General features: G+C 41.4%; 1 protein-coding gene across 2 annotated transcripts in view; it reads left to right on the plus strand.

Moving 5' to 3' along the window:
- Lcch3 (Ligand-gated chloride channel homolog 3) overlaps positions 1-26,756 on the plus strand; it is a 120,297-nt gene that overhangs the window by 36,256 nt on the left and 57,285 nt on the right. For both annotated transcript variants that reach the window (XM_070118278.1, XM_070118279.1), the window contains exon 2: positions 17,484-17,587. In XM_070118278.1, coding sequence (XP_069974379.1) covers positions 17,484-17,587 — 104 coding nt within the window. The remainder of the gene's footprint in view (positions 1-17,483; positions 17,588-26,756) is intronic.

Raw genomic sequence — 26,756 nt, forward strand, 5'->3', positions numbered from 1 at the left:
GTGGATAGGTAGGTGGATAGATTTTTGGATAAATGGATGGATGGGTGGATTGAGATGATTGGGTAGGTAGGTGGATAGGTAGGTGGATAGGTAGGTGGGTAGGTAGATGGATGTAGATGGATAGGTAGGTGGGTAGATTTTTGATAAATGGATAGATGGATATATTGAGATGATTGGGTAGGTAGATGGATGTAGATGGATAGGTAGGTGGATAGGTTTTTTGATAAATGGATAGATGGATAGATTGAGATGATTGGGTAGGTAGATGGATGTAGATGGATAGGTAGGTGGGTAGATTTTTGATAAATGGATAGATGGATATATTGAGATGATTGGGTAGGTAGATGGATGTAGATGGATAGGTAGGTGGATAGGTTTTTTGATAAATGGATAGATGGATAGATTGAGATGATTGGGTAGGTAGATGGATGTAGATGGATAGGTAGGTGGGTAGATTTTTGATAAATGGATAGATGGATATATTGAGATGATTGGGTAGGTAGATGGATGTAGATGGATAGGTAGGTGGATAGGTTTTTTGATAAATGGATAGATGGATAGATTGAGATGATTGGGTAGGTAGATGGATGTAGATGGATAGGTAGGTGGGTAGATTTTTGATAAATGGATAGATGGATATATTGAGATGATTGGGTAGGTAGATGGATGTAGATGGATAGGTAGGTGGCTGGATTTTTGATAAATGGATAGATGGATATATTGAGATGATTGGGTAGGTAGATGGATGTAGATGGATAGGTAGGTGGATAGGTTTTTTGATAAATGGATAGATGGATAGATTGAGATGATTGGGTAGGTAGATGGATGTAGATGGATAGGTAGGTGGGTAGATTTTTGATAAATGGATAGATGGATATATTGAGATGATTGGGTAGGTAGATGGATGTAGATGGATAGGTAGGTGGATAGGTTTTTTGATAAATGGATAGATGGATAGATTGAGATGATTGGGTAGGTAGATGGATGTAGATGGATAGGTAGGTGGGTAGATTTTTGATAAATGGATAGATGGATATATTGAGATGATTGGGTAGGTAGATGGATGTAGATGGATAGGTAGGTGGATAGGTTTTTGATAAATGGATAGATGGATAGATTGAGATGATTGGGTAGGTAGATGGATGTAGATGGATAGGTAGGTGGGTAGATTTTTGATAAATGGATAGATGGATAGATTGAGATGATTGGGTAGGTAGATGGATGTAGATGGATAGGTAGGTGGCTGGATTTTTGATAAATGGATAGATGGATATATTGAGATGATTGGGTAGGTAGATGGATGTAGATGGATAGGTAGGTGGATAGGTTTTGATAAATGGATAGATGGATAGATTGAGATGATTGGGTAGGTAGATGGGTGTAGATGGATAGGTAGGTGGGTAGATTTTTGATAAATGGATAGATGGATATATTGAGATGATTGGGTAGGTAGATGGATGTAGATGGATAGGTAGGTGGCTGGATTTTTGATAAATGGATAGATGGATATATTGAGATGATTGGGTAGGTAGATGGATGTAGATGGATAGGTAGGTGGATAGGTTTTTTGATAAATGGATAGATGGATATATTGAGATGATTGGGTAGGTAGATGGATGTAGATGGATAGGTAGGTGGGTAGATTTTTGATAAATGGATAGATGGATATATTGAGATGATTGGGTAGGTAGATGGATGTAGATGGATAGGTAGGTGGATAGGTTTTTTGATAAATGGATAGATGGATAGATTGAAATGATTGGGTAGGTAGATGGATAGGTAGGTGGGTAGATTTTTTATAAATGGATAGATGGATATATTGAGATGATTGGGTAGGTAGATGGATGTAGATGGATAGGTAGGTGGATAGGTTTTTTGATAAATGGATAGATGGATAGATTGAGATGATTGGGTAGGTAGATGGATGTAGATGGATAGGTAGGTGGGTAGATTTTTGATAAATGGATAGATGGATATATTGAGATGATTGGGTAGGTAGATGGATGTAGATGGATAGGTAGGTGGATAGGTTTTTTGATAAATGGATAGATGGATAGATTGAGATGATTGGGTAGGTAGATGGATGTAGATGGATAGGTAGGTGGGTAGATTTTTGATAAATGGATAGATGGATATATTGAGATGATTGGGTAGGTAGATGGATGTAGATGGATAGGTAGGTGGATAGGTTTTTTGATAAATGGATAGATGGATAGATTGAGATGATTGGGTAGGTAGATGGATGTAGATGGATAGGTAGGTGGATAGGTTTTTTGATAAATGGATAGATGGATAGATTGAGATGATTGGGTAGGTAGATGGATGTAGATGGATAGGTAGGTGGGTAGATTTTTGATAAATGGATAGATGGATATATTGAGATGATTGGGTAGGTAGATGGATGTAGATGGATTGGTAGGTGGATAGGTTTTTTGATAAATGGATAGATGGATATATTGAGATGATTGGGTAGGTAGATGGATGTAGATGGATAGGTAGGTGGGTAGATTTTTGATAAATGGATAGATGGATATATTGAGATGATTGGGTAGGTAGATGGATGTAGATGGATAGGTAGGTGGCTGGATTTTTGATAAATGGATAGATGGATATATTGAGATGATTGGGTAGGTAGATGGATGTAGATGGATAGGTAGGTGGATAGGTTTTTTGATAAATGGATAGATGGATAGATTGAGATGATTGGGTAGGTAGATGGATGTAGATGGATAGGTAGGTGGGTAGATTTTTGATAAATGGATAGATGGATATATTGAGATGATTGGGTAGGTAGATGGATGTAGATGGATAGGTAGGTGGATAGGTTTTTTGATAAATGGATAGATGGATAGATTGAGATGATTGGGTAGGTAGATGGATGTAGATGGATAGGTAGGTGGGTAGATTTTTGATAAATGGATAGATGGATATATTGAGATGATTGGGTAGGTAGATGGATGTAGATGGATAGGTAGGTGGATAGGTTTTTTGATAAATGGATAGATGGATAGATTGAGATGATTGGGTAGGTAGATGGATGTAGATGGATAGGTAGGTGGGTAGATTTTTGATAAATGGATAGATGGATAGATTGAGATGATTGGGTAGGTAGATGGATGTAGATGGATAGGTAGGTGGATAGGTTTTTTGATAAATGGATAGATGGATAGATTGAGATGATTGGGTAGGTAGATGGATGTAGATGGATAGGTAGGTGGGTAGATTTTTGATAAATGGATAGATGGATATATTGAGATGATTGGGTAGGTAGATGGATAGGTAGGTGGATAGGTTTTTTGATAAATGGATAGATGGATAGATTGAGATGATTGGGTAGGTAGATGGATGTAGATGGATAGGTAGGTGGCTGGATTTTTGATAAATGGATAGATGGATATATTGAGATGATTGGGTAGGTAGATGGATGTAGATGGATAGGTAGGTGGATAGGTTTTTTGATAAATGGATAGATGGATAGATTGAGATGATTGGGTAGGTAGATGGATGTAGATGGATAGGTAGGTGGGTAGATTTTTGATAAATGGATAGATGGATATATTGAGATGATTGGGTAGGTAGATGGATGTAGATGGATAGGTAGGTGGGTAGATTTTTGATAAATGGATAGATGGGTAGATTTAGTTAGATGGGTAGGTAGATGGATTTGGAGGGATAGATAAGCAGATAGATAGATAGATAGCTTTAGATGGATAGATAGATATAGATGAATATAGATTTAGATAAATTGGTAGGTCGATGGATTTGGAGGGATAGATAAACAGATAGATAGATAGATAGCTTTAGATGGATAGATAGATAAAGATAGATAGAGATAGATAGATAGACAGGCGGATATATAGATAAACAAATTTCAGTGAATAGATAGATAGTCTTGATTAGTTGAATTTAGATAGATATTTAGATATAGATATATTAATCTAGACAGATAGATCTAGATAAGTAGATTGATATATGTAGATAGATAGATAGATAGATAGATAGATAGATATAGATATAGATATGTAGATAAATAAACAGACAAATAGATTTAGAAAGATAGATTTATTTATATCTTAGATAGATACTTAGATATACATATTTAGACAGATATACATATTTAGACAGACAGACAGATAGATAGATAGACTTATTTTGACAGATAGATAGACATGTTAAGACAGATAAACAGATAGATAGATGACCAAAAGAGAGAGAGAGATAACCTGGCCGACTGATTTCCTTACTGAAAAAGAATGAGAAAGTTGGAGAAAGAGCAGAGAGTGAGAGGAGAAAGAAGGGAATAAACAAGGAGAGATGAAAGAGGAATGATAAGAGAGGGAGAGAGACGGAAGAAGATAATAAAAGCCTGAGTCGTGATGTCAGTATCATCATTATGTACATTTCATTTCCCTTTATGTCATTTTGATGTTGAAATTACCTCCGCATCCAATTTCAAATAGAGTTTTGCGTGATCTGGATTGCAATTAACTTTATTACTTGCGTAGATTGAATCGTTAATTGGACTGCGTTTTAAAAAGGGTGCCGGTAACAACATTTCTTTGAATGTGGCGCCATTTTTCTCTCTCTCTCTCTCTCTCTCTCTCTCTCTCTCTCTCTCTCTCTCTCTCTCTCTCTCTCTCTCTCTCTCTCTCTCTCTCTCTCTCTCTCCAAAACAGTATTGCGGGATAAAGATATGTATTTTATGTATATATTTTTTCTTTTTTCTTTTTTTGTTTTTTTTCTGTATGTCTGTTGGTCTCTGTCTCGCTCTCTCTCTCTTTCTCTCTTTTCTCTCTCTCTTTTTCTCTCTCTCTTTTTCTCTCTCTCTTTTTCTCTCTTTCTCTTTCTCTCTCTCTCTCTCTCTCTTTCTCTGTCTCTTTCTCTGTCTCTTTCTCTCTCTGGCTCTTTCTGTCTCTCTCTGTCTCTCACTGTCTCTCTCTCTCTCTCTCTCTCTCTCTCTCTCTCTCTCTCTCTCTCTCTCTCTCTCTCTCTCTCTCTCTCTCTCTCTCTCTCTCTCACTCTGAAAAAAACTTATAATGATAGCTTTTCAGTTTTGCAAGTACAAACATTTATGTCTGTGTTTACTTGTCTGTCTGTTTCTATATATCTTCTTTTTTTATCTACCCCTATCTATCTATCTATTTGTATCTTTATATTGATAGAGAGATAGGTAGGTAGAAAGATAGATAGATAGACAGACATAGATAAATAGACCAATTACTCGATAGATTTATATATATATATATATATATATATATATATATATATATATATATATATATATATATATATATACATGATATCCTATCTATCTATTTTTATATGTGTGTCTGTTTATATATCTAACAGACTGACTCTCCCCTGCATCCGAATCCCCGAACCAGCTATTACGACCACGACTTCGTCTTGCCAAAGTAGCTTGTTCAATTCCTTGTCCCGCGTCAGTTATGGGTGAATTCGTTGACCTTTTTCAAACCTCTTTTTTTTAATTCTCTCTTTTTTAGGGAGGAAGGAGGGAGGGATGGTGTTTGGAAAGGGCGGGAAGTGAAATAGGGAGGATTATAGCCATGAAAATCGAGGGCGTTTTGTTAAGGTGGTTGTTTAAAGTTTCACGAATTCGAACGCTATGTGGAGGGGTTACCTGTTTGTGATATTTTACCATTTTCTCTCTCGTTCTTCCTTATTTGGCCTTGTTTTGTTTTCTTTCTTCTTAATGTAATTTATTTTATTAACACTTGGGTACGCAGATGCAAGGACGCACGCATACATGTAAGCACACACACATGCACGCCCGCACGCACATACACACACGCACCCACACACGCACCCACATACGCACACACACACGCACGGACGCACACAAAAAATATAATGATTGTTTCTAATCGTCTTCACATCGATCATGTCAAGTATACCTCCCTCCCCCCCCCTCCTCCCTCCTGTTTGTCTACCCTTCCTGATTCAAAGAGAGAGAGAGAGAGGAATGGAGAGAGAGAGAGGAATGGAGAGAGAGAGAGGAATGGAGAGAGAGAGAGAGAGGAATGGAGAGAGAGAGAGAGAGGAATGGAGAGAGAGAGAGGAATGGAGAGAGATAGAGAGGAATGGAGAGAGAGAGAGAGGGAGAGAAAGAGAGCGAGAGAGGGAGAGAAAGAGAGCGAGAGAGGGAGAGAAAGAGAGCGAGAGAGAGAGAGAAAGAGAGCGAGAGAGAGAGAGAGAAAGAGAGCGAGAGAGAGAGAGAGAAAGAGAGACAGAGAGAGAGAATGAATACGAACGAGGAAAAAAATGTAAAGTGAGAGGATAAGAACCGGAACAAAGAAAAGAAAGAGAGAAAGAAAAAGGAAAAAAAAACAAAGAAAGAGAGAGTGAAAGAAAAGAAGAAAAAAGAAAAAATAAGTAGAATGAAAGAGAAAGAAAGACAGAAAGAGACAGAGAAAGACAGAAAGAAAGAGACAGAGAAAGACAGAAAGAAAGAGACAGAGAAAGACAGAAAGAAAGAGACAGAGAAAGACAGAAAGAAAGAGACAGAGAAAGACAGAAAGAAAGAGACAGAGAAAGACAGAAAGAAAGAGAGACAGACAGAAAGAAAGAAAAAAAAAAGAAAGAAAGAAAAAGAGAGAAAAAGACAGAAAGAAAAAGAAAAAAAAGAAAGAATGAAAGAGAAAGAAAAAGAGAGAGGAAGACAGAAAGAAAGAGAAAGAAAGAAAGAAAGAAAAGAGAGAGAGACAGAAAGAGAGACAGAGAGAGAGTTCCTTATGCGAAAGAAAGAAAGAAAAAGAGAGAGAAAGACAGAAAGAGAGACAGAGAGAGAGAGTTCCTTATGCGAAAGAAAGAAAGAAAGAAAAAGAGAGAAAAAGACAGAAAAAAGAGAGAGAGAGAGAGAGAGTTCCTTATGCGAAAGAAAGAGAGAGAGAAAAAGACAGAAAGAAAAAGACAGCGAGAGAGAGTTCCTTATGCGAAAGAAAGAAAGAAAGAAAGAAAAAGAGAGAAAAAGACAGAAAAAAGAGAGAGAGAGCGAGAGAGTTCCTTATGCGAAAGAAAGGAGAGAAAAAGACAGAAAGAAAGAGACAGCGAGAGAGAGTTCCTTATGCGAAAGGAAGAAAGAAAGAAAGAAAAAGAGAGAGAAAGACAGAAAGAGACAGCGAGAGAGAGTTCCTTGTGAGAAAGAAAGAAAGAAAAAGAGAGAAAAAGACAGAAAGAAAGAGGCAGAGAGAGAGAGAGAGAGTTCCTTCTGCGCAAGAAAGAAAGAGAGAGAAAGACAGAAAGAAAGAGACAGAGAGAGAGAGTTCCTTATGCGAAAGAAAGAAAGAAAGAAAAAAGAGAGAAAGACAGAAAGAAAGAGACAGAGAGAGAGAGAGAGAGTTCCTTATGCGCAAGAGAAAGGCGAGACGAACCGACCTGCGCCACCGTCTGTCTGACCGAGCGAGCTTAATGGTTCCTAACAATGTGAAATATTTTTGGTCATTCTTTGAAGCTTAGAATATTTTTTTCTCTCTTTATTCTCGTTCTCTTTTGTCCCTAGTGTTGGTATTAATGCCAGTAGGACCGCTTTCAAGGGGACAGATCTTTCTCTTTAATTTTTTTTTCTGTTTTATTTTCTCTCTCTTCCTCGTTTTTTTTTTATTATTATTATTATTTTTCTCTTTCATTTTTTATTCACTTTTGCTCTGCATTTTTCTTTCTCTCTTTCTCTTTCTCTTTCTCTCTCTCTTTCTCTCTCTCTTTCTCTTTCTCTTTCTCTCTCTTTCTCTCTCTCTCTCTCTCTGTCTCTCTCTGTTTCTCTCTCTCTCTCTCTCTCTCTCTCTCTCTCTCTCTCTCTCTCTCTCTCTCTCTCTCTCTCTCTCTCTCTCTCTCTCTCTCTTCAGTCGTATTTGTCTCTCTCTTGGTCTATTTGTGTGTACTTTTCTGTTTGTTTGTTTCTTCGCCTGCGTGTTTGTGTATGTCTGTCTGTCTTTCTCTTTCACTTTCTCTTTCTTCTTTTGTCCTTGTCTCCGTCTCTATATTTATATATCTCTGTCTCCGCCTGTCTGTCTGTCTCTCTCTCTGCCCATCTCTCCCTTCTCTTTCCCTTCTCTCTCTTTCTCTCTCTATCTCTAACTCCCTTCCTCCTCTCCCCCTTTTCCCCTTTTCTCTCTCTCCCTCCTTTCTCACCCTCTCTCTCAATTATTCTCCACCTATTCCCGCTGCCCTTCAAATTCACTCTATTCCCAATATTCATCAAATATGAATGTCATTTTATGCCGCAGTTATTCATTTAGGCGAATGTTCTCGGGTTTTTGACCTTCTCTGAAATACATTGAGAAATCTCTTTAAAATTTTGTGTGATTTTGCTTCTCGTATTGTTGTATTTTGATCACGTGGTTTCAGGAGCTCGGGTAAGCTGTCAAATTTATGATTTTGGGCTGTTTGGTCGTTGGTGTTATATTTTCGTTCGTGTTTTTTTATCTATTTTTTTCGTATTGTTTGTGTATTATCTTTATTTACATATTTACCCTTGCTTATTTAATTATCTGTTTATTCCAATTCGGTCTTCTTTCGTTTCCCGAGTCAATGATTCGTTTTTCCTTCATCGACCATGGTCATAGTTAATTATTATCGAGTATGAGCATTATCCTCGCTACCAAACGCAGATACCAAATTCATATCGTTTTGTCGTGTTAGATAAATGTTTTAGTTTCCTTATTTTTTTTTCTTTTTTTTTCCTTTTTTCTTTTTTTTCTTCTTCTTTTTGTTTTCTGTTTTTACTTTTTTCTTCTTTGTCTTTTTCTTTTCTTTTCTTTTTTTAAGCAGCGGCGCCATTGCCTGGTTACACTTCACCCTTTTACATTTTCTTTTTTCTTTTTCTCTATCTCTTCCTCTTTCTCTTTTTCTTTTTTTTCTTATTTTCTTTCTTTTCTTTTTTTCTTTTTCTCTTTCTCTTCCTCTTTCTCTTTTTCTTTTTCTTTTTTTCTTTCTTTTTCTCTTTCTCTTTCTCTTTCTCTTTCTCTGTCTCTGTCTCTGTCTCTGTCTCTTTTTCTTTTTCTTTTTCTTATTTTGAGCAGCGGCGCCCTTGCCTTGGTGCCCTTCCAGCCGCCAGCCTTGCTCCAGTCCGAGGACGCGGACGCTCGCTCTGTTCGCTGCGAGACAAACATTGGTCCCACTTAACCACCTCGACGGCATTTCTAATTAGCCCCGATTAGGATTTTATCCCCGGTGGCTCAGCGGGATAAGGAGCGCGAGTACCTGGTCTGGTGTGGGGGAGTCCGGCTGGTCCTAGTACACAGGGAGTGGGGGAAGGGGGGAGGGGGAGGGGGAGGGGGAACTCCGGCTGGTCCTTGTACACAGAGGGAGTGGGGGAAGGGGGGAGGAGGGGTTGGGGAGACTCCGGTTGGTCCTAGTACACAGGGAGTGGGGGGAGGGGAGGGGGGTTGGGACTCCTGCTGGTCCTTGTACACAGGGAGTGGGGGGAAGGGGGGAGGGGGGGTTGGGACTCCGGCTGGTCGTAGTACACAGGGAGTGGGGAGTGGGGGGGACTCCGGCTGGTCCTAGTACACAGAGGGAGTTGGGGAGTGGGTGGGGGGCGGCTGGTCCTACTACACAGGGAGTTGGGGAGGGGGGGTTAGGATTCCGGCTGGTCCTAGTACACAGGGAGGGGGGGGGGCTGTAGGGCCCGGGGGGTCGAGGCTGCGCGGTGCCCGATGTCTGTCTTATCGTTATAGAAAGAAAAAGTAAAACAGAAAGAAAGAAAGGGAGAAAGACGGCAAGAAGAGATAGAGAGAATTCCTTATTATTGTTTTTATCATTATCATTGTTCTTACTGTTATTATTATTATTTTACTATCATCATCATCCTCATTGTTAATAATAATTATTGTTATTGTTATTTTGCCATTATTATTGTTATTATTATCCTTATTCCTACTGTCATTGTCATTATTTTGTTATCATTATTATCATTATTATTAGATTAGTTTATTACTTTATTTACCCCCTTAGCTAATTGCAACAGACAACTTTGATACATCCAGTATAGGATCATAACTTTTCATCATAATATTACATTATAAATATATGATACACCTTGATTAAATCTCGTAGCCCATCAGATGAGAGAGAAAAAAAAATCATAAACTTGATCTACCACCCAGGCAAGCTAATTAAGTTAGTGAAATGTGGCGGAATTCCCCGTAGATTTTAACCCGCCTTCGTGATTCACTCTGATCGTGCCGTCACAGGTGGACGACTCATAAAGGTCCCGGTTTAATCAGTTGTCTTATCGATAACGGTATTTGCATTTTATGGGGAAAGTTTGTTCATTATCGCTTTGAATATTCTGTAAACAAAAAAAAAATGATAATAATAATAATAAATCGATAGATAAAAATAAAAAAATAGATGAAAAAATAAACCGAATAAGTTTTTTTGAGAAAATGTAAGACGAAAAAAAAGGAAAATTAACAATAACCCCGACTCTTCTACCCTTTCTCTACCCCCCACCCCCACCATTTTATCCCCCTATCCCAGACCCGCCCCCCCCCCACCTACCAGAAGACAATATTTGTCTCCCTCCCTCGTCCTACCCCCCTCACCCCCCTCACCTCCTACCCCTACTCTGGCTTTTTGGCTGCCGGTTCACGTTAGATATTTTTTTCGTCTTTTTCTTCTTCCCTTTCTCCCTCCCCCTCTCCCCCCTCACCCCCCGAGCCCCACTGCCTTTATGTCCTTTGGTTGCCGGTTCCTTTAAATCGCTCTTCCATTTTCTTCTTTTTTCTTATTTTCTCTCCCCTTTCTCGCTGTATTTTTTTCGTTTTCACTCTCTTCATCGTATTTTCCGTTATTTTTCCTTTTCGTCTCTTTTTTTCTTATTCTTATTTAACTTCTGTTAGATTCTTCCTTCTCCCGTCCTTCCTTCTCTTTCGTTCCCTCTCATTTCCTTTATTTATCTCGCTTTCTCTTATCTCTTTGTTCCCTCCTACTTTTTTCTGTTTTCTGTGCCCTTTTTTCGATTTTCATCATTATATATATATATATATATATATATATATATATATATATATACATATATATATATATACATATATATATACATATATATATACATATATATATACATATATATATACATATATATATACATATATATATACATATATATATACATATATATATACATATATATATACATATATATATATATACATATATATATACATATATATATATATATATATATATATATATATATATATATATATATATATATATATATATATATATGTATATATATATATATATATATACCTATATATATATGTATATATCTATGTCTATGTATGTGTACGTATATATATATATGTCTATATATATCTATATATATATATATCATATGTATATCTATATATATATATGTGTGTATATATAATTTCCATAATCTTTATTCTCCTTTTCTTATCTCCTTCTTTCCTTTCTTTTGTCCTTCTTCCCACCTTTTCTTCTCCCCTTCTCCCTTCCTTTCTTCTTTCGTTTTCTCCTCTTTTCTTCTTCCAGTTTCCGTTCGTTTCTTTCTTCTATCAATCTCCTTTCTTCGCTCCTTCTCTCTTCTCTTTATGTCTCTTCCTTCTTCGTTCCTTTCTTCTCTCGTTCTCCTCCTCTCCTTTCTTTTTCCATCTCACCTCCTTCCTCTATATTTTCCTTCTCTCCTTTTCCCTTTCTTTTCCTTTCTTCCCGTTCTCTACCTATCTTCTCTCATTTCTTCTTTCCTTCTCTCCTTCTCACCTACTTTCTTATTTCTTCTCCTTTTTTCTCTACTTCTCTTCTCCGTTCTTCTGTCTTCTTTCTCTCCTCCTTTCTCTTTCTTCCACCACGTGAAGGAAAGTTATATCTGTTTACTTTCTTAATTTTTCGTTCGCATTAAAATCTTTTTCTCCTTTCTTCTTCTCCTTCTTTAATCATTCTTTCTATTCTTTCGTCACTCCTTTCCACCTCCCCCCACCCTCTCTCTCTCTCTCTCTCTCTCTCTCTCTCTCTCTCTCTCTGTCTCTCTCTCTCACTCTCTCTCTCTCTCTCTCTCTCTCTCTCTCTCTCTCTCTCTCTATTTATATCCCTATCTCTATCTCTCTCTCTCTCTCCTCATGCGAAGCTAAAATATGTTTTCTTTCTCTTCTTGCATTTTTCTTAGCCCCCCAGTCCCTCCCTTCTTTCTCCTCCTCCTTCCCCCTCCTTTCTCTTCCTCCTCCCTCCTTTCTCCTCTTACCCCCTTTTCTGTTCCATCTTCTCATCCACCTTTTCCTCTTCTTCTTCCTCATTCTCATTCTCATTCTCTTCCTCCTCCTTTTCTCCTCCTCCCCTTTCTCCTTCCCCTTTTTCTCCCCCCCCCCCTCTCCTCCCCCCCTCTCCCCCCCCTCTCCCCCCCTCTCTCATTCCCTTTTTTCTCATTTCCCTTTTTGTCCTCCTCCCCTGTCCTCTTTTTTCACTCCTACCCTCTTTCTCTTCTTCCTACCCCCCTTTCTCCTCTTCCTACCCTCCTTTCTCCTCTTCCTACCCCTCTTTCTCCTCCTCCTTCCCCTCCTTCCCCTCCTCCTTCCCGTCCTCTTCCTACCCCTCTTTCTCCTCCTCCTTCCCCTCCTTCCCCTCCTCCTACCCTCCCTCCCTTTCTCCTCCTCCTACCCCCCCTCCATTTCTCCCTCCTCCTACCCCCCCTCCATTTCTCTTCCTCCTACCCCCCTCCCCTTTCTCCTCCTCCTACCCCCCCTCCCTTTCTTCCCCTCCTTCATCCTCCTCTCCTCCTTTTCTCTCCCCTCTCCCCGCACAAAGCCGCTGTTTGTTTCCCCTCCGGCGTCTTGACTGCAAACTAAGAAAAAAAAAAAAAAAAAAAGCAAGTCTGCACACAATCAACGCAACGAGAGTAAACATCATCACGGGAGGAACGGCAGACGCGGCAGACCGTCGGAATCGAGTTTATTGGGGGGGGGAGGTCTTCGCTATCGGGGGGGGGGGACGGAGAGGGGGTCTTAGGTTATTTGGGGGGTGGAGGGGTGGGATCTTCGCTATTGGGGGGTGGAGGGGGGGCGGGGGGGTCTTCGCTATTTTGGGGGTGGAGGGTGAAGGGGGGTCTTTGCTATTGGGGGGGTGGAGGGGGGGTCTTCGCTATTGGGGGGTTGGAGGGGGGTCTTCGCTATTTGGGGGGTGCAGTGGGGGTCTTCGCTATCGAGGGGCGGAGGGTGGGTCTTCGCTAGTTGGGGGCAGAGGGGGGTCTTCGGCTATTTATTGTTGTTGGTTTGTGGGGGTGAGTGGGTGGGGGGGGGTAATTTGTTTATTTCTTTTTGTTACGTTTGTTTGTTTTTCATATTTGTATTGTTTGTTGTTTTGTAGGAAGGTTTTCTTTTGATTGTGGTGGGGATAGAGAAATAGATAGGCAAGCAGACAAAAACACACAGACAGACGAAAACAGACAGACAGACAGACAGACAAAAACACATAGACAGACAGACAGACAGACAGACAAAAACACACAGACAGACAGACAGACAGACAAAAACACACAGACAGACAGACAGACAGACAAAAACACACAGACAGACAAAAACAGACACAGACAGACAGACAGACAAAACAGACACAGACAGACAGACAAAAACAGACATAGACAGACAAAAACAGACACGGACAGACAGACAAAAACAGACACGGACAGACAGACAAAAACAGACACGGACAGACAGACAAAAACAGACACAGACAGACAGACAAAAACAGACACAGACAGACAGACAAAAACAGACACAGACAGACAGACAAAAACAGACACAGACAGACAGACAAAAACAGACACAGACAGACAAAAACAGACACAGACAGACAGACAAAAACAGACAGACAGACAGACACAGACAGACAAAAACAGACACAGACAGACAAAAACAGACAGACAGACAAAAACAGTCAGACAAAAACAGACGCAGACAGACAGACAAAAACAGACGCAGACAGACAGACAAAAACAGACGCAGACAGACAGACAAAAACAGACACTGACAGACAGACAAAAACAGACACTGACAGACAGACAAAAACAGACACTGACAGACAGACAAAAACAGACACAGACAGACAGACAAAAACAGACAGACAGACAGACAAAAACAGACACAGACAGACAGACAAAAACAGACACAGACAGACAGACAAAACAGACACAGACAGACAGACAAAAACAGACACAGACAGACAGACAAAAACAGACACAGACAGACAGACAGAGAACTAGAGAGATTACTATCATCATCATTTTCATTGTGACTATCATTTCCATCATCATCACTAGATATTAATAACGGTTATTTGGTAATATCACTAAAACCTCATAGTCATCATACCACCTCAATCCCTCATATCTCAATCCCTCATAAATTCCCCTTTTCCTTTCACAGACAAAAGGGAAATCTTTTATGAGTCAGAAAATAGTAACAAAGATCTTCCTTTTTCAAAAAATAGTAACAAAGATCTCTCCTTTTTTTCCTTTTTTGAACTCCTAACAAACTTCCAAGTAAGAAAAAATGAAAAAAAATAAAGATCCATTATTTTAAGAGAGAGGCCGGAAGTGCTGAGACGAGAATAGGCCTACTGAAGAGAGAGAGAGAGAGGGAGAGAGAGAGAGAGGGAGAGAGAGAGGGAGGGGGGGAGAGAGAGGAGGCCTACTAACAATTTTCGGAAAACTTTTAGCGTGTTTTTTTTTTCATTATTTTTTTTTATATTTTTAAGATTTTTTTTCTTTTCTTTTCTTTTCCTTTTTCATTGTTTTTATTATTTGATTATATTTTTTTCCTGTTCTTTGTATTTTTCTTGTTTTTCTTCTAATCTTTTTGTGCTTTTATTATCATCAGTTTTATTATGTTTCTCTTCATCCCTGTTTCATTTTTTCTCTTCTCTTCTCTCTTTTCTTCCTTTTGTTTCTTATTGTTGTTTTCCTCTTTTTCGCTTTGTTCTTCACGCATCCACCTTTTTACTTCCATGTAGATAGACAGATAGATAGATAGACCGATAGTTAAATAAATAGAAAGAAAGATAGATATATAAATATCTAAGTATATAGATAGATAGGTAAATAGATAGATAGATAAAGGAGTAAATAGATAGATAGATAGATAAAGGAGTAAATAGATAGATAGATAGATAGATAGGTAAATAGATAGATAGATAGGTAAATAGATAGATAGATATGTAAATAGATAGATAAGTAAATAGGTAGGTAGATAGATAGATAAAGGAGTAAATAGATAGATAGATAAATAGATAGATAGAAGAGATAGACAGCTAGAAAGATAGATCTTTCAATTCACCGCCGAAGCATCTTATCTTGCGGACTCTGAACCGACCCTCAAACCGGGGGGGGTGGGGGAGAGGAGGGGAGGGGGGAGAGAATGCAAGGAGTCGGGGGGGGGGGAGTATAGGGAAGTAGGGAAACCGGGGGGAGGGGGAGAGAGAGGAGGGGAGGGGGGAGAGAATGCAAGGGAGTGGGGGGGAGGGAGAGTATAGGGAAGTAGGGAAAGCGGGGGGAGGGGGCGAGGGGAGGGGAGGGGGGAGAGAATGCAAGGAGGGAGGGCATTCAGTAGAAGGGGGAGGGGGGGGAAGGGGGGTATAGGGAAGTAGGGGAAAGCGTAGGTAAATGGAGAGCAGTGAGAGAGAGGGGGAAAGGAAGAGGCGTGAGGGGAAAAGGTAGACGAAGGAAAGATGGAAGGGTATGAGAGGGGGAAAGGAGAAGGGGGGATGGGGTAGACAGTTCCTGGGGAGGAAGGAGAGGGAGAAGGGGAAGAGAGAAGGATAGACAAAGAGGAGAGGGAGAGGGGAAGGGATAGGATAGACAAAGATAGACAAAGGGGAGAGGGAGAGGGACAAGGGGAAAGGATAGACAAAGGGGAGAAGGAGAGGGGGAAGGGGAAAGGATAGACAAAGGGGAGAAAGAGAGGGGAAGGGATAGGATAGACAAAGATAGACAAAGGGGAGAGGGAGAGGGAGAAGGGGACAGACACTTCCTGGGGAGGAGAGAAAAGAGGGGGAGGGGGGAGAAAGGCGGTCCTGGAGGGAGGGGAGGGGAGGAGGGAGGGGGAGGGGGTGTAACCGGCTATATAAGGGCATCGCGTTATTGATTGAAGCCAAAATAGGTTCTCGGAGCGGCCGGGCAAGGTGGTTCCTCCTGTGTTTGTTTGTGCGCTTGTTTCGCTTCGGGAGGGGGGAGGGGGGAGGGGGGAAGAGGGTGTGTTAGGTGTTTTTTTTTTTTTTTTTCTTATCGGGGTTATTATTCGGTATCATTGTCATTGTTGTTGTTGTTTTTAGTTCTGTTATTATTGTTGCTGTGGTTCTTGCCGCTGCTGTTCCGATGTTAATGTTGTCATCGTCGTCGTCATCATTGTCATCGTCGTCGTAGTCATCACCATCATCACCATTACCATTACCATCATCGTCATCATCATCATCATCATCATCATCATCATCATTTATATTATTATTATCAGTATCATCATCATTGATATTGTTATTATTATCATCAGCATCGTCATCATTTATATTATTATTATCAGTATCATCATCATTGATATTGTCATCATTATCATCAGCATCATCATCATCATCACTGTTGTTATAACTATCACTGCAAATCTTACCATTCACAGTAGCAGTAGTAATACTATTCTAACCTTTTAACAACCAATCACAAATCACCATCAATTAATCTTCGCCGCTGCCACCCTTTTCCTAATCATTATTAACATAAAGAATGGAACTAATCCCGTCATTTTTATTCATCAATTATCAACACAAATACCAATGCATTTGCTTTCTGTGAATTTTATAAGTATAATCATTTTATGATTGTCTTTAGAGAGAGGGAGTGAGTGAGTCAGTCAGTGAGAGACAGGCAGATAGATACAGATAAACACACACACACACACACACAGAGAGAGAGAGAGAGAGAGAGAGAGAGAGAGAGAGAGAGAGAGAGAGAGATGGAGAGAGATGGAGAGAGAGAGATAGGTACTTGTCTTTTTGTTCTTTCTCATTGAATATTATTCTTTGTTTGTTTGTTCCTATTCCTATGATGTTAGGATACAGATATTATTATCGCAATGTGGAATTCTGCGTGTGTGTCTGTGTCTGTGTGTGTGTATGTGTGTGTGTGTGTGTGTGTGTGTGTGTGTGTGTGTGTGTGTGTGTGTGTGTGTGTGTGTGTGTGTGTGTGTGAGTGTGTGTGAGAGAGAGAGAGAACAGTTAAATAGATAGCTATGTACTTGTGTGTGTGTGTATACATTTATTATAAAAGAGAATGCGAGACAAAGAGAGAGAGAGAGAGAGGAGAGAGAAAAAGACAAAAAACACAAAAAAAAGAAAAAGAGAGAAAAAAAAGAAAGAAAAACATACTAAGAAATCCCACCTATTTCCTCCTCACCCCCACGGCAATTATTTCCCACAATCTAACGCTCGCTTCTCTTTTCTCTTCGCTCGGAACGCAGGGGCTGCACAGGAGGGCGGACGACCCAACGCTTGGACAATGTGACGCAAACCATTGAAACTCTGCTCGATGGTTACGACATTAGGCTTCGGCCAAACTTCGGAGGTGAGTACGCCCGCACGCCCGCACCCCCGCACGCCCGCACGCCCGCACGCCCGCCCGCGCCTTTGCTTTGGGGGGCGGGGGGGGGGCGAGGGGGCATGTGAGTGTATGTACACATTATATATGTGTATGTAAATATTATAGATGTATATGTATATATTATACATATGTATGTGTATATGATATATTTATAAGTATGTGTTATATATGCATTTTTATATATTTATGTATATGTATATATTATGCGTATATATATATATATATATATATATATATATATATATATATATATATATATATATATATATATATATAAATGTGTACACACACACACTCACTCACACACACACACACACACACACACACACACACACACACACACACACACACACACACACACACACACACACACACACACACACACACACACACACACACACACACACACACAGATATATATGTATATATATACATACATATATATATATATATATATATATATATATATATATATATATATATATATATATATATGCATGCATGCATGCACGTATACACTTTACATAAAACCTCGTATACATATGCATTTCGTATTTTCGGTTAACAAGTTTTGCTTATTAATACGAGAATAAATCCGATAAGTAATCTTTATGATACCTTTCTAAATATGGAATCATGACGTCACTGGATCGGCAGTCGTACAGGATGTGTCAGCCAATGGAAAGGGAGAATGATTGTGACGTCACGTATTTATCGTCCAATTGTATACCAGGATTCTCTCTCTCTCTCTCTCTCTCTCTCGCTCTTTCTCTCTCTCTCTCTCTCTCTCTCTCGCTCTTTCTCTCTCTCTCTCTCTCTCTCTCTCTCTCTCTCTCTCTCTCTCTCTCTCTCTCTCTCTCTCTCTCTCTCTCTCTCTCTCTCTCTCTCTCTCTCTCTCGCTCGCTCGCTCGCTCTTTCTCTCTCTCTCTCTCGCTCGCTCTTTCTCTCTCTCTCTCTCTCGCTCTTTATCTCCTCTCTCTTTTAATCTCTCTCTATTTTTATCTCTCTCGCTCTCCTCACTCTCTTTCTCTCTTTCGCTCTCTCTCTCTCTCTCTCTCTCTCTCTCTCTCTCTCTCTCTCTCCTCTCTCTATCTATTTATCTATCTATATCTATCTCTGCTCTTCGCTCTCTCCTCTTTTATATTCTCTTTCTCTTTCTCTCTCTTTCTCTCTCTTTCTTTCTCTTTCTCTCTCCCTCTCCCTCTCCCTCTCTCTCTCTCTCTCTCTCTCTCTCCCTCTCCCTCTCTTTCCCTCCCTCTCCCTCTCCCTCCATCTCTCTCTATCTATCTATCTATATATCTGTCTATCTCTCGCTCTTGTCCCGGCTCTCAATTCTTAAAGACTTTTTTCGACCAACTTTAGATGAGCACTTCCGGCTATATATTTTTTTCTTTTTTTCTTTCTCTCTCTCTTTCTTTCCTTCCTTTCTATACTGCGTTTATCTTACGTGTGTGTATGTCTGTGTATGAGTGTGTCTGTGTATGTTGTCGTAATGTATTTCGGTGTTTCTGTGTCTGTATGTGTCTGTTTCTGTTTCTGTGTCTGTATGTGTCTGTTTCTGTGTCTGTACGTGTATGTTTCTGCGTCTGTATGTGTCTGTTTCTGTGTCTGTGTGTGTGTCTGAATGTGTCTGTTTTTGTGTCTATATGTGTCTGTATGTATCTGTATGTGTCTGTTTCTGTGTCTGTATGTGTCTGTTTCTGTCTGTATGTATCTGTTTCTGACTCTGTATGTGTCTGTTTCTGTGTCTGTATGTGTCCGTGTAATGTGTGCGTATCTGTTTCTGCGTCTGTATGTGTCTGTTGTTGTGTCTATGTGTGTCTGTTTTTGTGTCTCTATGTGTCTGTTTCTGTGTCTGTATGCGTCCGTGTAATGTGTGCGTATCTGTTTCTGTGTGTGTGTGTGATCCACTTCCGCTGCTGACCTTCACGCTCTCAATTAAATACGGATTTATTTATCGATGCAGCTCGTTGCGTAAGACTTCTGTATCAATTGGTATTTAACTCTAACTCTTAAAAAAGAGAGAGAGAGAGAGAGAGAGAGAGAGAGAGAGAGAGAGAGAGAGAGAGAGAGAGAGAGAGAGAGAGAGAGAGAGAGACAGAGAGAGAGAGAGAGAGAGAGAATGAAAGAGATAGGCAGACAAAGAATGAAAGAGAAAGGGAGAGAGAGAGAGAATGAAAGAGAGATAGGGAGAGAGAGATAGGGAGAGAGAGATAGGGAGAGAGAGATAGGGAGAGAGAGATAGGGAGAGAGAGATAGGGAGAGAGAGATAGGGAGAGAGAGATAGGGAGAGAGAGATAGGCAGACAGAGAGAGAGGGACAGGGAGAGAGAGAGAGAGAGAGAGAGAGAGAGAAGAGAGAGAGAGAGAGAGAGAGAGAGAGAGAGAGAGAGAGAGAGGGGGGGGGGGAAAGATTTATAACAAATAAAAAAAATTATCCTAATAACTCAGCATCGAGGACTTTCTTTTTAAAACGGTGAAATTGAAAGAGGAGACGGAATGAATGAATGAATGGAAGAAAACAAAGATGTGAAATAAATGTAGAATAAAAATAATTGAAGTTGAACACTATATACTACATAGTCTGCCCCACCCCCACCCCCCTTTCTCTTTGTTTCTCGTCCTTCCTATTCTTTCCATCTCTCTCTCTCTCTTCTTCCCCCTGCTCTGCTCCCCCCCCCTTCCTCCCCCCACCCTTCCTCATATATTCTCGTCCTTCATTTCCTTTCTTTCCCTCTCTTCTTCCGCCTCTTCCTCCCCCTCCTCTCCTCCATTCTCCCCTCCCCTCCATACTCTCCCTTCCTCCCCTCTCCCTGCTCCTTCCCTCAGACAAGGGAAGAATATAAGAAGCTATATTTTCTTTTCTATTTTTTTCTTTTTTTATTTGCTTTCTCTCTCTCTCATACTGATTAACTCTAACTCTAAAATCTAAAAATGAAAATAATAAATAAGATGATAAAAAATTAAATTTATATGAATGTGATTTTTTTTCTTTTCTATTTTTTTCATTTACTTTCCCTCTCTCATATTAAATATTAAAATTTAAATGAAGAATATATAAGGCGATAATAAGACACAGTAAGAGAGAAGCGTACATGGAAGAGAAGGAAGAGAGGAAGAGAGGAAAAGAAGGAAGAGAGGAAAAGACGGAAGAGAGGAAAAGACGGAAGAGAGGAAAAGACGGAAGAGAGGAAAAGAAGGAAGAGAGGAAAAGAAGGAAGAGAGGAAAAGAAGGGAGAGATGAAGAGAAGGAAGTGGGGAAAAGAAGGAAGAGAGGAAAAGAAGGAAGAGAAGAAGAGAGGCGTAGGAGAAATGGAAATAGGAAATGAAAAAGAACGGAGAAATAGACGAAAGAAAGGTAAGGGAAAGGGAGAGAAAAGAGAAAGATGAAGCGAGGGAGCAACGAAAGGGGGAATGGGAGGAGAGGGAAGGAGGAAGAGCGAGAAGAGTAAATGAGGAAATGGGGAAAGATTGAATAAAATTCGGAAATAGGAGAAAAGAGAAAGAGTTATGCTAGGGAATTTAGACGAAGAAGAATATTCATAGAATAGAGAAAGTGATGATTAAGGGGAAGAGAGGAAGGGAAGATAAGGGCAAGGGAGAAGAGAGGGGAATGGAAGGGGAGAGATGAAAATGAGATGATGATTTTGGGAAGGGGCGAAGAAGATAGAAAAAAAGGAATAAAATGGAGAAAAGGGGAAAAGAGAGAGATAATTTAGAGAAAAGGGGAAGAAGATGAAAAGGTGAAAAATGAGAGAAGAGAGGAAAGGGGAAAAACAGAAAAATGGGAAAAACAGTGAGAAGAGAAAATCAGTAAAAGAGAGATGAAGTGAGAAGTGAAAAGAGGGAGAAGAGAGGAGAAAGAGAGGAGAAAAAGAGAAGAGATAAAGAGGGAGATGGAGAAGAGAAAGAGAGGAGAAACAAGAAAAAAAAAAGGGGGAAAGGGCGGGCAAGGAGAGAGAAAGAATAATAATAAGAGAGAAAATGAGAAAGAAAACACACGAAAAGAAAAAAAATAGAAAATCAAGAAAACGTAGAAGAGATTGAGATAAAAAAGAAGGAAGAGAAAAGAGAATAAAAACAAGAAAAGAGAAAAGAGAATAAAAAAAACAAGAAAAAAGAAAGAGAATAAAAACAAGAAAATAAAAAGAAAATAAAAAACAAGAAAAAAGAAAGATAAAGCAAACAAGAAAAGAAAGAGAGAAAGAAGGGGGGGGAGGGGGGTGAAGGGGAGGGGAAATAGACCCCCAGAAGGTAATCCGACGAAAATATTAGGTTACATTCCCACAGGCCATTAGAGGACGCCAGAACAGAGATTGAATTCGGAAAAATTTCTCCGTCTTTCATCTTATTTTCCGTCTTCCTTCTTTCTTCTTCTTTTGTCTTCTTTCTTTTCTTTTTTTTTTCTTTTTTTCTTTTATGTTTCTTTTTCCGTGTTTTCTATTTTTCTTTTTGCTTTCTTTTTTCTTTTCTTTTTTCTTTTTCTTCCTTTTTTCTTGATATTTGTTTTTTGTTTGTTTTTTATCTTCTGCGGGGATCTTTCGTGCTTGTTTGTGTGTGTGGAAACGGCAGACTTATGTAGAGCGTGGAGAGAGGGAGGGAAGATGAGAAACAGAGAGAGAAAAGGACAGGTAGATAGATCCACAGATAGAGAGATAGGCAGAGGGAGAGGGACTCGATCTATTTGTCTCTATCTATCTCTATCTCTCGCTCTCCCTCTCTTCCTTCCTCCCTCCCTCCCTCCCTTCCCCACAACCCCTCCCTTCCTCACTCCCTCTTCCCAACCAACCCCTTCCCCAACCCCTCCCTCCCTCCCCCCTTCGCTTTCCCACAACCCCCTCCCCACCAACCCTTCCCCACCAACCCTTCCCCAACCCCATCCCTCCCTCTCTCTATTCCTCAACCCCACCAACCCCTCCCCTTCCGCCCTTCCCCCCACCAACCCCCTCCCCTCCCTTCCCCCCACCAATCTCCTACCCCACCAACCCCTCCCCCTTCCCCTCCCCACCAACCCCTTCCCCCACTCAACCCCTTTCCCTCCCCCTCCTCCCTCCCTTCCCCCACCAACCCCTTTCCCTCCCTTTTCCTCCTCCCTGACCCCACCAACCCCTCCATCCCCCATCCCTCCTTCTCCCATCCCTCTTCCCCTTTCCCCACTCAACCCCTTCCCTCCCTTCCCCACCAACCCCCTCCCTCCTCCTCCCTCCCTTCCTTCCCCACCTAACCTCCCTCCCTCCCCCTCCCTCCCTTCCTTCCTTCCCACCTCAACCCCTCCCTCCTCCCTTTTCTCCCCCTTTACCAACCCCTTCCTTCCCTTCCCTCTCCTCTATTCCCCCTCTTCCCCACCAACTCCTTCCCTCCCTCCCATCCCTCCCTCCTCATTCATTCCCCCTTTCCCCACCAACCCCCTCCTCCTCTCCCTCCCTCCTCCCACCAACCCCCCTTCCCCCCCCACCAACCCCTCCCTCCCCATCCCTCCCCTCCCTCCCTCCCCCTCCCCCCCAACCCGAGCGAGCCGCTCCGCAGAGAAACGAGGCTGCGGGCGGAATCGATCGGTGTGTTCTGCGGTCGACAGCAAAATCGGCGATCGGGGGACCCGGCTCAGCGCTCTGTCATCTCTCCTCCCCTCCTCTCCCTCCCTCCCCCTCCTTCTCCTCCTCTCTCTCTCGTCTCTTCTCCTCCCTCTCCCTCCCCTCTCCTCTCTTCCCTCGTCTCTTCTCCCTTCCCTCCTCCCCCTCCCTCCTCCTCCCTCCCTCCTCCCTTTCTCCCCTCGTCTCTTTCTCCTCCTTTCGCTCCCCCTCCTCCCTCGTCTCTTCTCCTTCTCCCTCGTCTCTTCTCCCCTCCTCTCCCCTCCCTCCTCTCCTCTCCCTCCTTCTCCCCTCGTCTCTTCTCCTCTCCCCTTCTCCCTCCCCTCGTCTCTTCTCCCCTCCTTCTCCACTCGTCTCTTCTCCCCTCGTCTCTTCTCCTCCCTTCCCCACCTTCTCCCCTCTCGTCTCTTCTCGTCTCTTCTTCTCGGTTCGTCGGCTTCTCCCGCTCTCTTTGTTTGTTTTTTATTATCTAGTTTTATTTTTTTTCTCTTGTTTTTTTGTTTTTTTTTTGCTTTTTTCGGTTTTGTTTTGTTTTGTTTTTTCTTGTTTATCTCTTCGCTTTTCTTTTCTTTTTTTATTTTCTGTTTTTATTTTCTTTTTCTCTTCTTTTCTTTTCTCTTCTCTTCTCTTCCTCGCATCTCGCCTCTTCTGCTCCCTCTCGTTTCATTTATTTTCTTATCTTCTTCTTCTTCTCTCTGTATCTCCCATGTTCTTCTCAACTTTTCTTCTGTTCCTCTCTCCTCATCCACTCTCCTATTCCCCTCTCCGCTTCTGTTCCTCTTTCATCTCTGCTTCCCTTCTTTCTTTCAACTTTTTCCCTCTTCCTATCCTCCCTCCCTGCTTTCCCCCCTTCCCCCTCTCCCTCTTCTCTTCCTCTCCTCTCTTCCCCTCTTCTCTTCCTCTCCTCTCTTCCCCTCTTCTCTTCCTCTCCTCTCTTCCTCTCTTCTTCGCCTCTTCTCTTCCTCTCCTCTCTTCCCCCTCTTTCTCTTTCCTCTCTTTCCTCTTCCCTCTTCTTCCTCTCCTTTCTTCCTTCTTCATTTTAGCTTCCTCTTGTTTGGCGTCCTCCGTCCATCCTTCCCCTCTCTTCTCCCTCCTCTCCCTTTCAGTCTTCTTCCTTTCCTCTCCTCATTCATCCTCCACCCCCCTCCCCCTCTCCCTTTCTCCCTCTTCTCCTTATTTCCATTTCCCTCCTCCTTTGGGTTACCTTTCCTTTCCCTTTCACTCTCCTCCGTCTCGTCTCCCCTTTCCTCCCCCTCTCTGCCTCTCCTCTCCCTTCTCCCCTTGCCTTCTCCTCTCCCTTTTATCTTCATTTCCCTCAATTCCTTCCCTTTAGGCCTTCTCCCTTCCCCTTCTTCCCTTCCTCTCTTCCCTCTGACTCTCCTCTCCCTTTATCTTCTATTTCCCTCAATTCCTCCCTCCCTCTAGTTTCTCCCTTTCCCCTCTCCCTTCCCTCTCTCCCTTTAGTCTCCCTCCTCCCTTTTCCTCTCCTTTTGGTCTCTCCCTTCCTTCCCTTACCCTCCACCTCCTTTATTCCGTCTCCCTCCCCCTCTCTCTCTCACCCGTATCCCCTCCACCCCTGTCTCCTCGTCTGCTCCTCCCCCCTCCCCTTCCTCACCCATACTCCCCTCTCCCCCCCCCCTGCTTCCTTCACTCACCCTCGCTCAGCTCCTCCTTCCCTCCCTCTCTCTCTCCCCTCTCCCCTTACCCCCCTTACCCCCCCTCCCCCAATTTCAATAGCCCGTTCGGATTTTCTTGTCCTGACGTAGACAGATTTTTTTCTTCATTTTGTTTCTTATTCTTCTTTTTATGTGGGGAGGGGGATGAGGGGGGAGGCAGTAGAGGGGTGGTGGGGGGAGGGGAGGGAAGGAGGGGAGGGAGAGAGAGAGAGAGGGAGGGAGGGAGGGAGGGGAGGGAGGCAGAGAGAGAAAGAGAGGGTGTGAGGAGGGAGGGAGAGGAGGGAGGGAGGGAGGTGGGAGGGAAGGAGGGTGGGAGGGAGAGGGTGAGAATGAAAGCGAGAGAGAATGAACAAGAAAGAGAGAGAAAGAGAATGAAAGAGATAGGCAGAGAAAGAATGAAAGAGAAAGGGAGAGAGAGAGAGAATGAAAGAGATAGGGAGAGAGAGAGAGAATGAAAGAGAGAGAGAATGAATGAGAGAGAGAGAGAAGGAAAGAGAGAGAGAGAGAATGAAAGAGAGAGAGAGAATGAAAGAGAGAGAAAGAGAATGAAAGAGAGAGAGAGAGAATGAAAGAGAGAGAGAGAGAATGAAAGAGAGAGAGAATGAAAGAGAGAGAGAGAATGAAAGAGAGAGAGAGAGAGAGAATGAGAGAGAGAGAATGAAAGAGAGAGAGAATGAAAGAGAGAGAATGAAAGAGAGAGAGAATGAAAGAGAGAGAGAATGAAAGAGAGAGAGAATGAAAGAGAGAGAGAATGAAAGAGAGAGAGAGAATGAAAGAGAGAGAGAGAGAGAGAGAGAATGAAAGAGAGAGAGAATGAAAGAGAGAGAGAATGAAAGAGAGAGAGAGAGAGAGAGAGAGAGAGAAAGAGAAAGAGAGAGAAAGAGAAAGAGAGAGAAAGAGAAAGAGAAAGAGAGAGAAAGATAATGAAAGAGAGAGAGAGAATGAAAGAGAGAGAGAGAGAGAATGAAAGAGACAGAACGAATGAAAGAGAGAAAAAGGAAAGAGAAATTATTAATGGAGGAAAGAAAAAAAAAGTAATATAAAAAAGATATATTAAAAATGAAAAACTTAATCATTCCCATATATCATATTCGATGCCCGTCTTTCAAATCTCTAAACAAATTGGTTCGAAATTTCGCTCAGATCGGTTTCAGTGAGTTGCCAATTCGTGCATTTATCGGTTGAGAATAGGACGCGGCAATGGTACAGGTTTTGGAACCCTTATTGACCTCGTAATAAGAGTGATTATTCGATCCATGATACGAGATCGAAGGAGATAATATTCTTTGTTTCTTTCTTTCTTTCTATCTGTTTATTTATTGTCTCTTTCTTTCTTTCTATCTGTTCATTTGTTGTCTCTTTCTTTCTTTCTATCTGTTTATTTGTTGTCTCTTTCTTTCTTTCTATCTGTTTATTTGTTGTCTCTTTCTTTCTTTCTGTTTATTTATTGTCTCTTTCTTTCTTTCTCTCTTTTATTTATATTTCTGTCTATCTATTTATGCCTCTTGTTGTCTGTCTTTCCCTTTGATTTTTTCTCTGTCTTTTGTATCCTCTCTCTTGTTTCTCTCTCTCTCTCCTCTGTTCTCTCCATTTCTCTCGTCTCATTTTCTCTTCTCTGTATTTTTCTCCTTTCCTTTACTCGTCTCTTCTTTCCTTCTTCTATTTATTTCTCTCCTCTGCTCTGCTCTCCTCTCTTCTTCCTCTCTCTCCTCTCCTCTTTTTCCCTCTCCTATTCTCTCTTTTTCCTCTCTTATTCTCTCTTTTTTCCCTCTCTTATCTCTCTCTCTTTTTCCCCTCTCTCCCTCTTTTCTCCCCTCGCCTCCTTCTTTCTTCCCCTCTCCTCTCTTTCTTCTCTTTTCCCCTTTCTCCC

This window comes from Penaeus vannamei, chromosome 41, assembly GCF_042767895.1.
Source record: "Penaeus vannamei isolate JL-2024 chromosome 41, ASM4276789v1, whole genome shotgun sequence".
Lineage (NCBI taxonomy): Eukaryota > Metazoa > Arthropoda > Malacostraca > Decapoda > Penaeidae > Penaeus > Penaeus vannamei.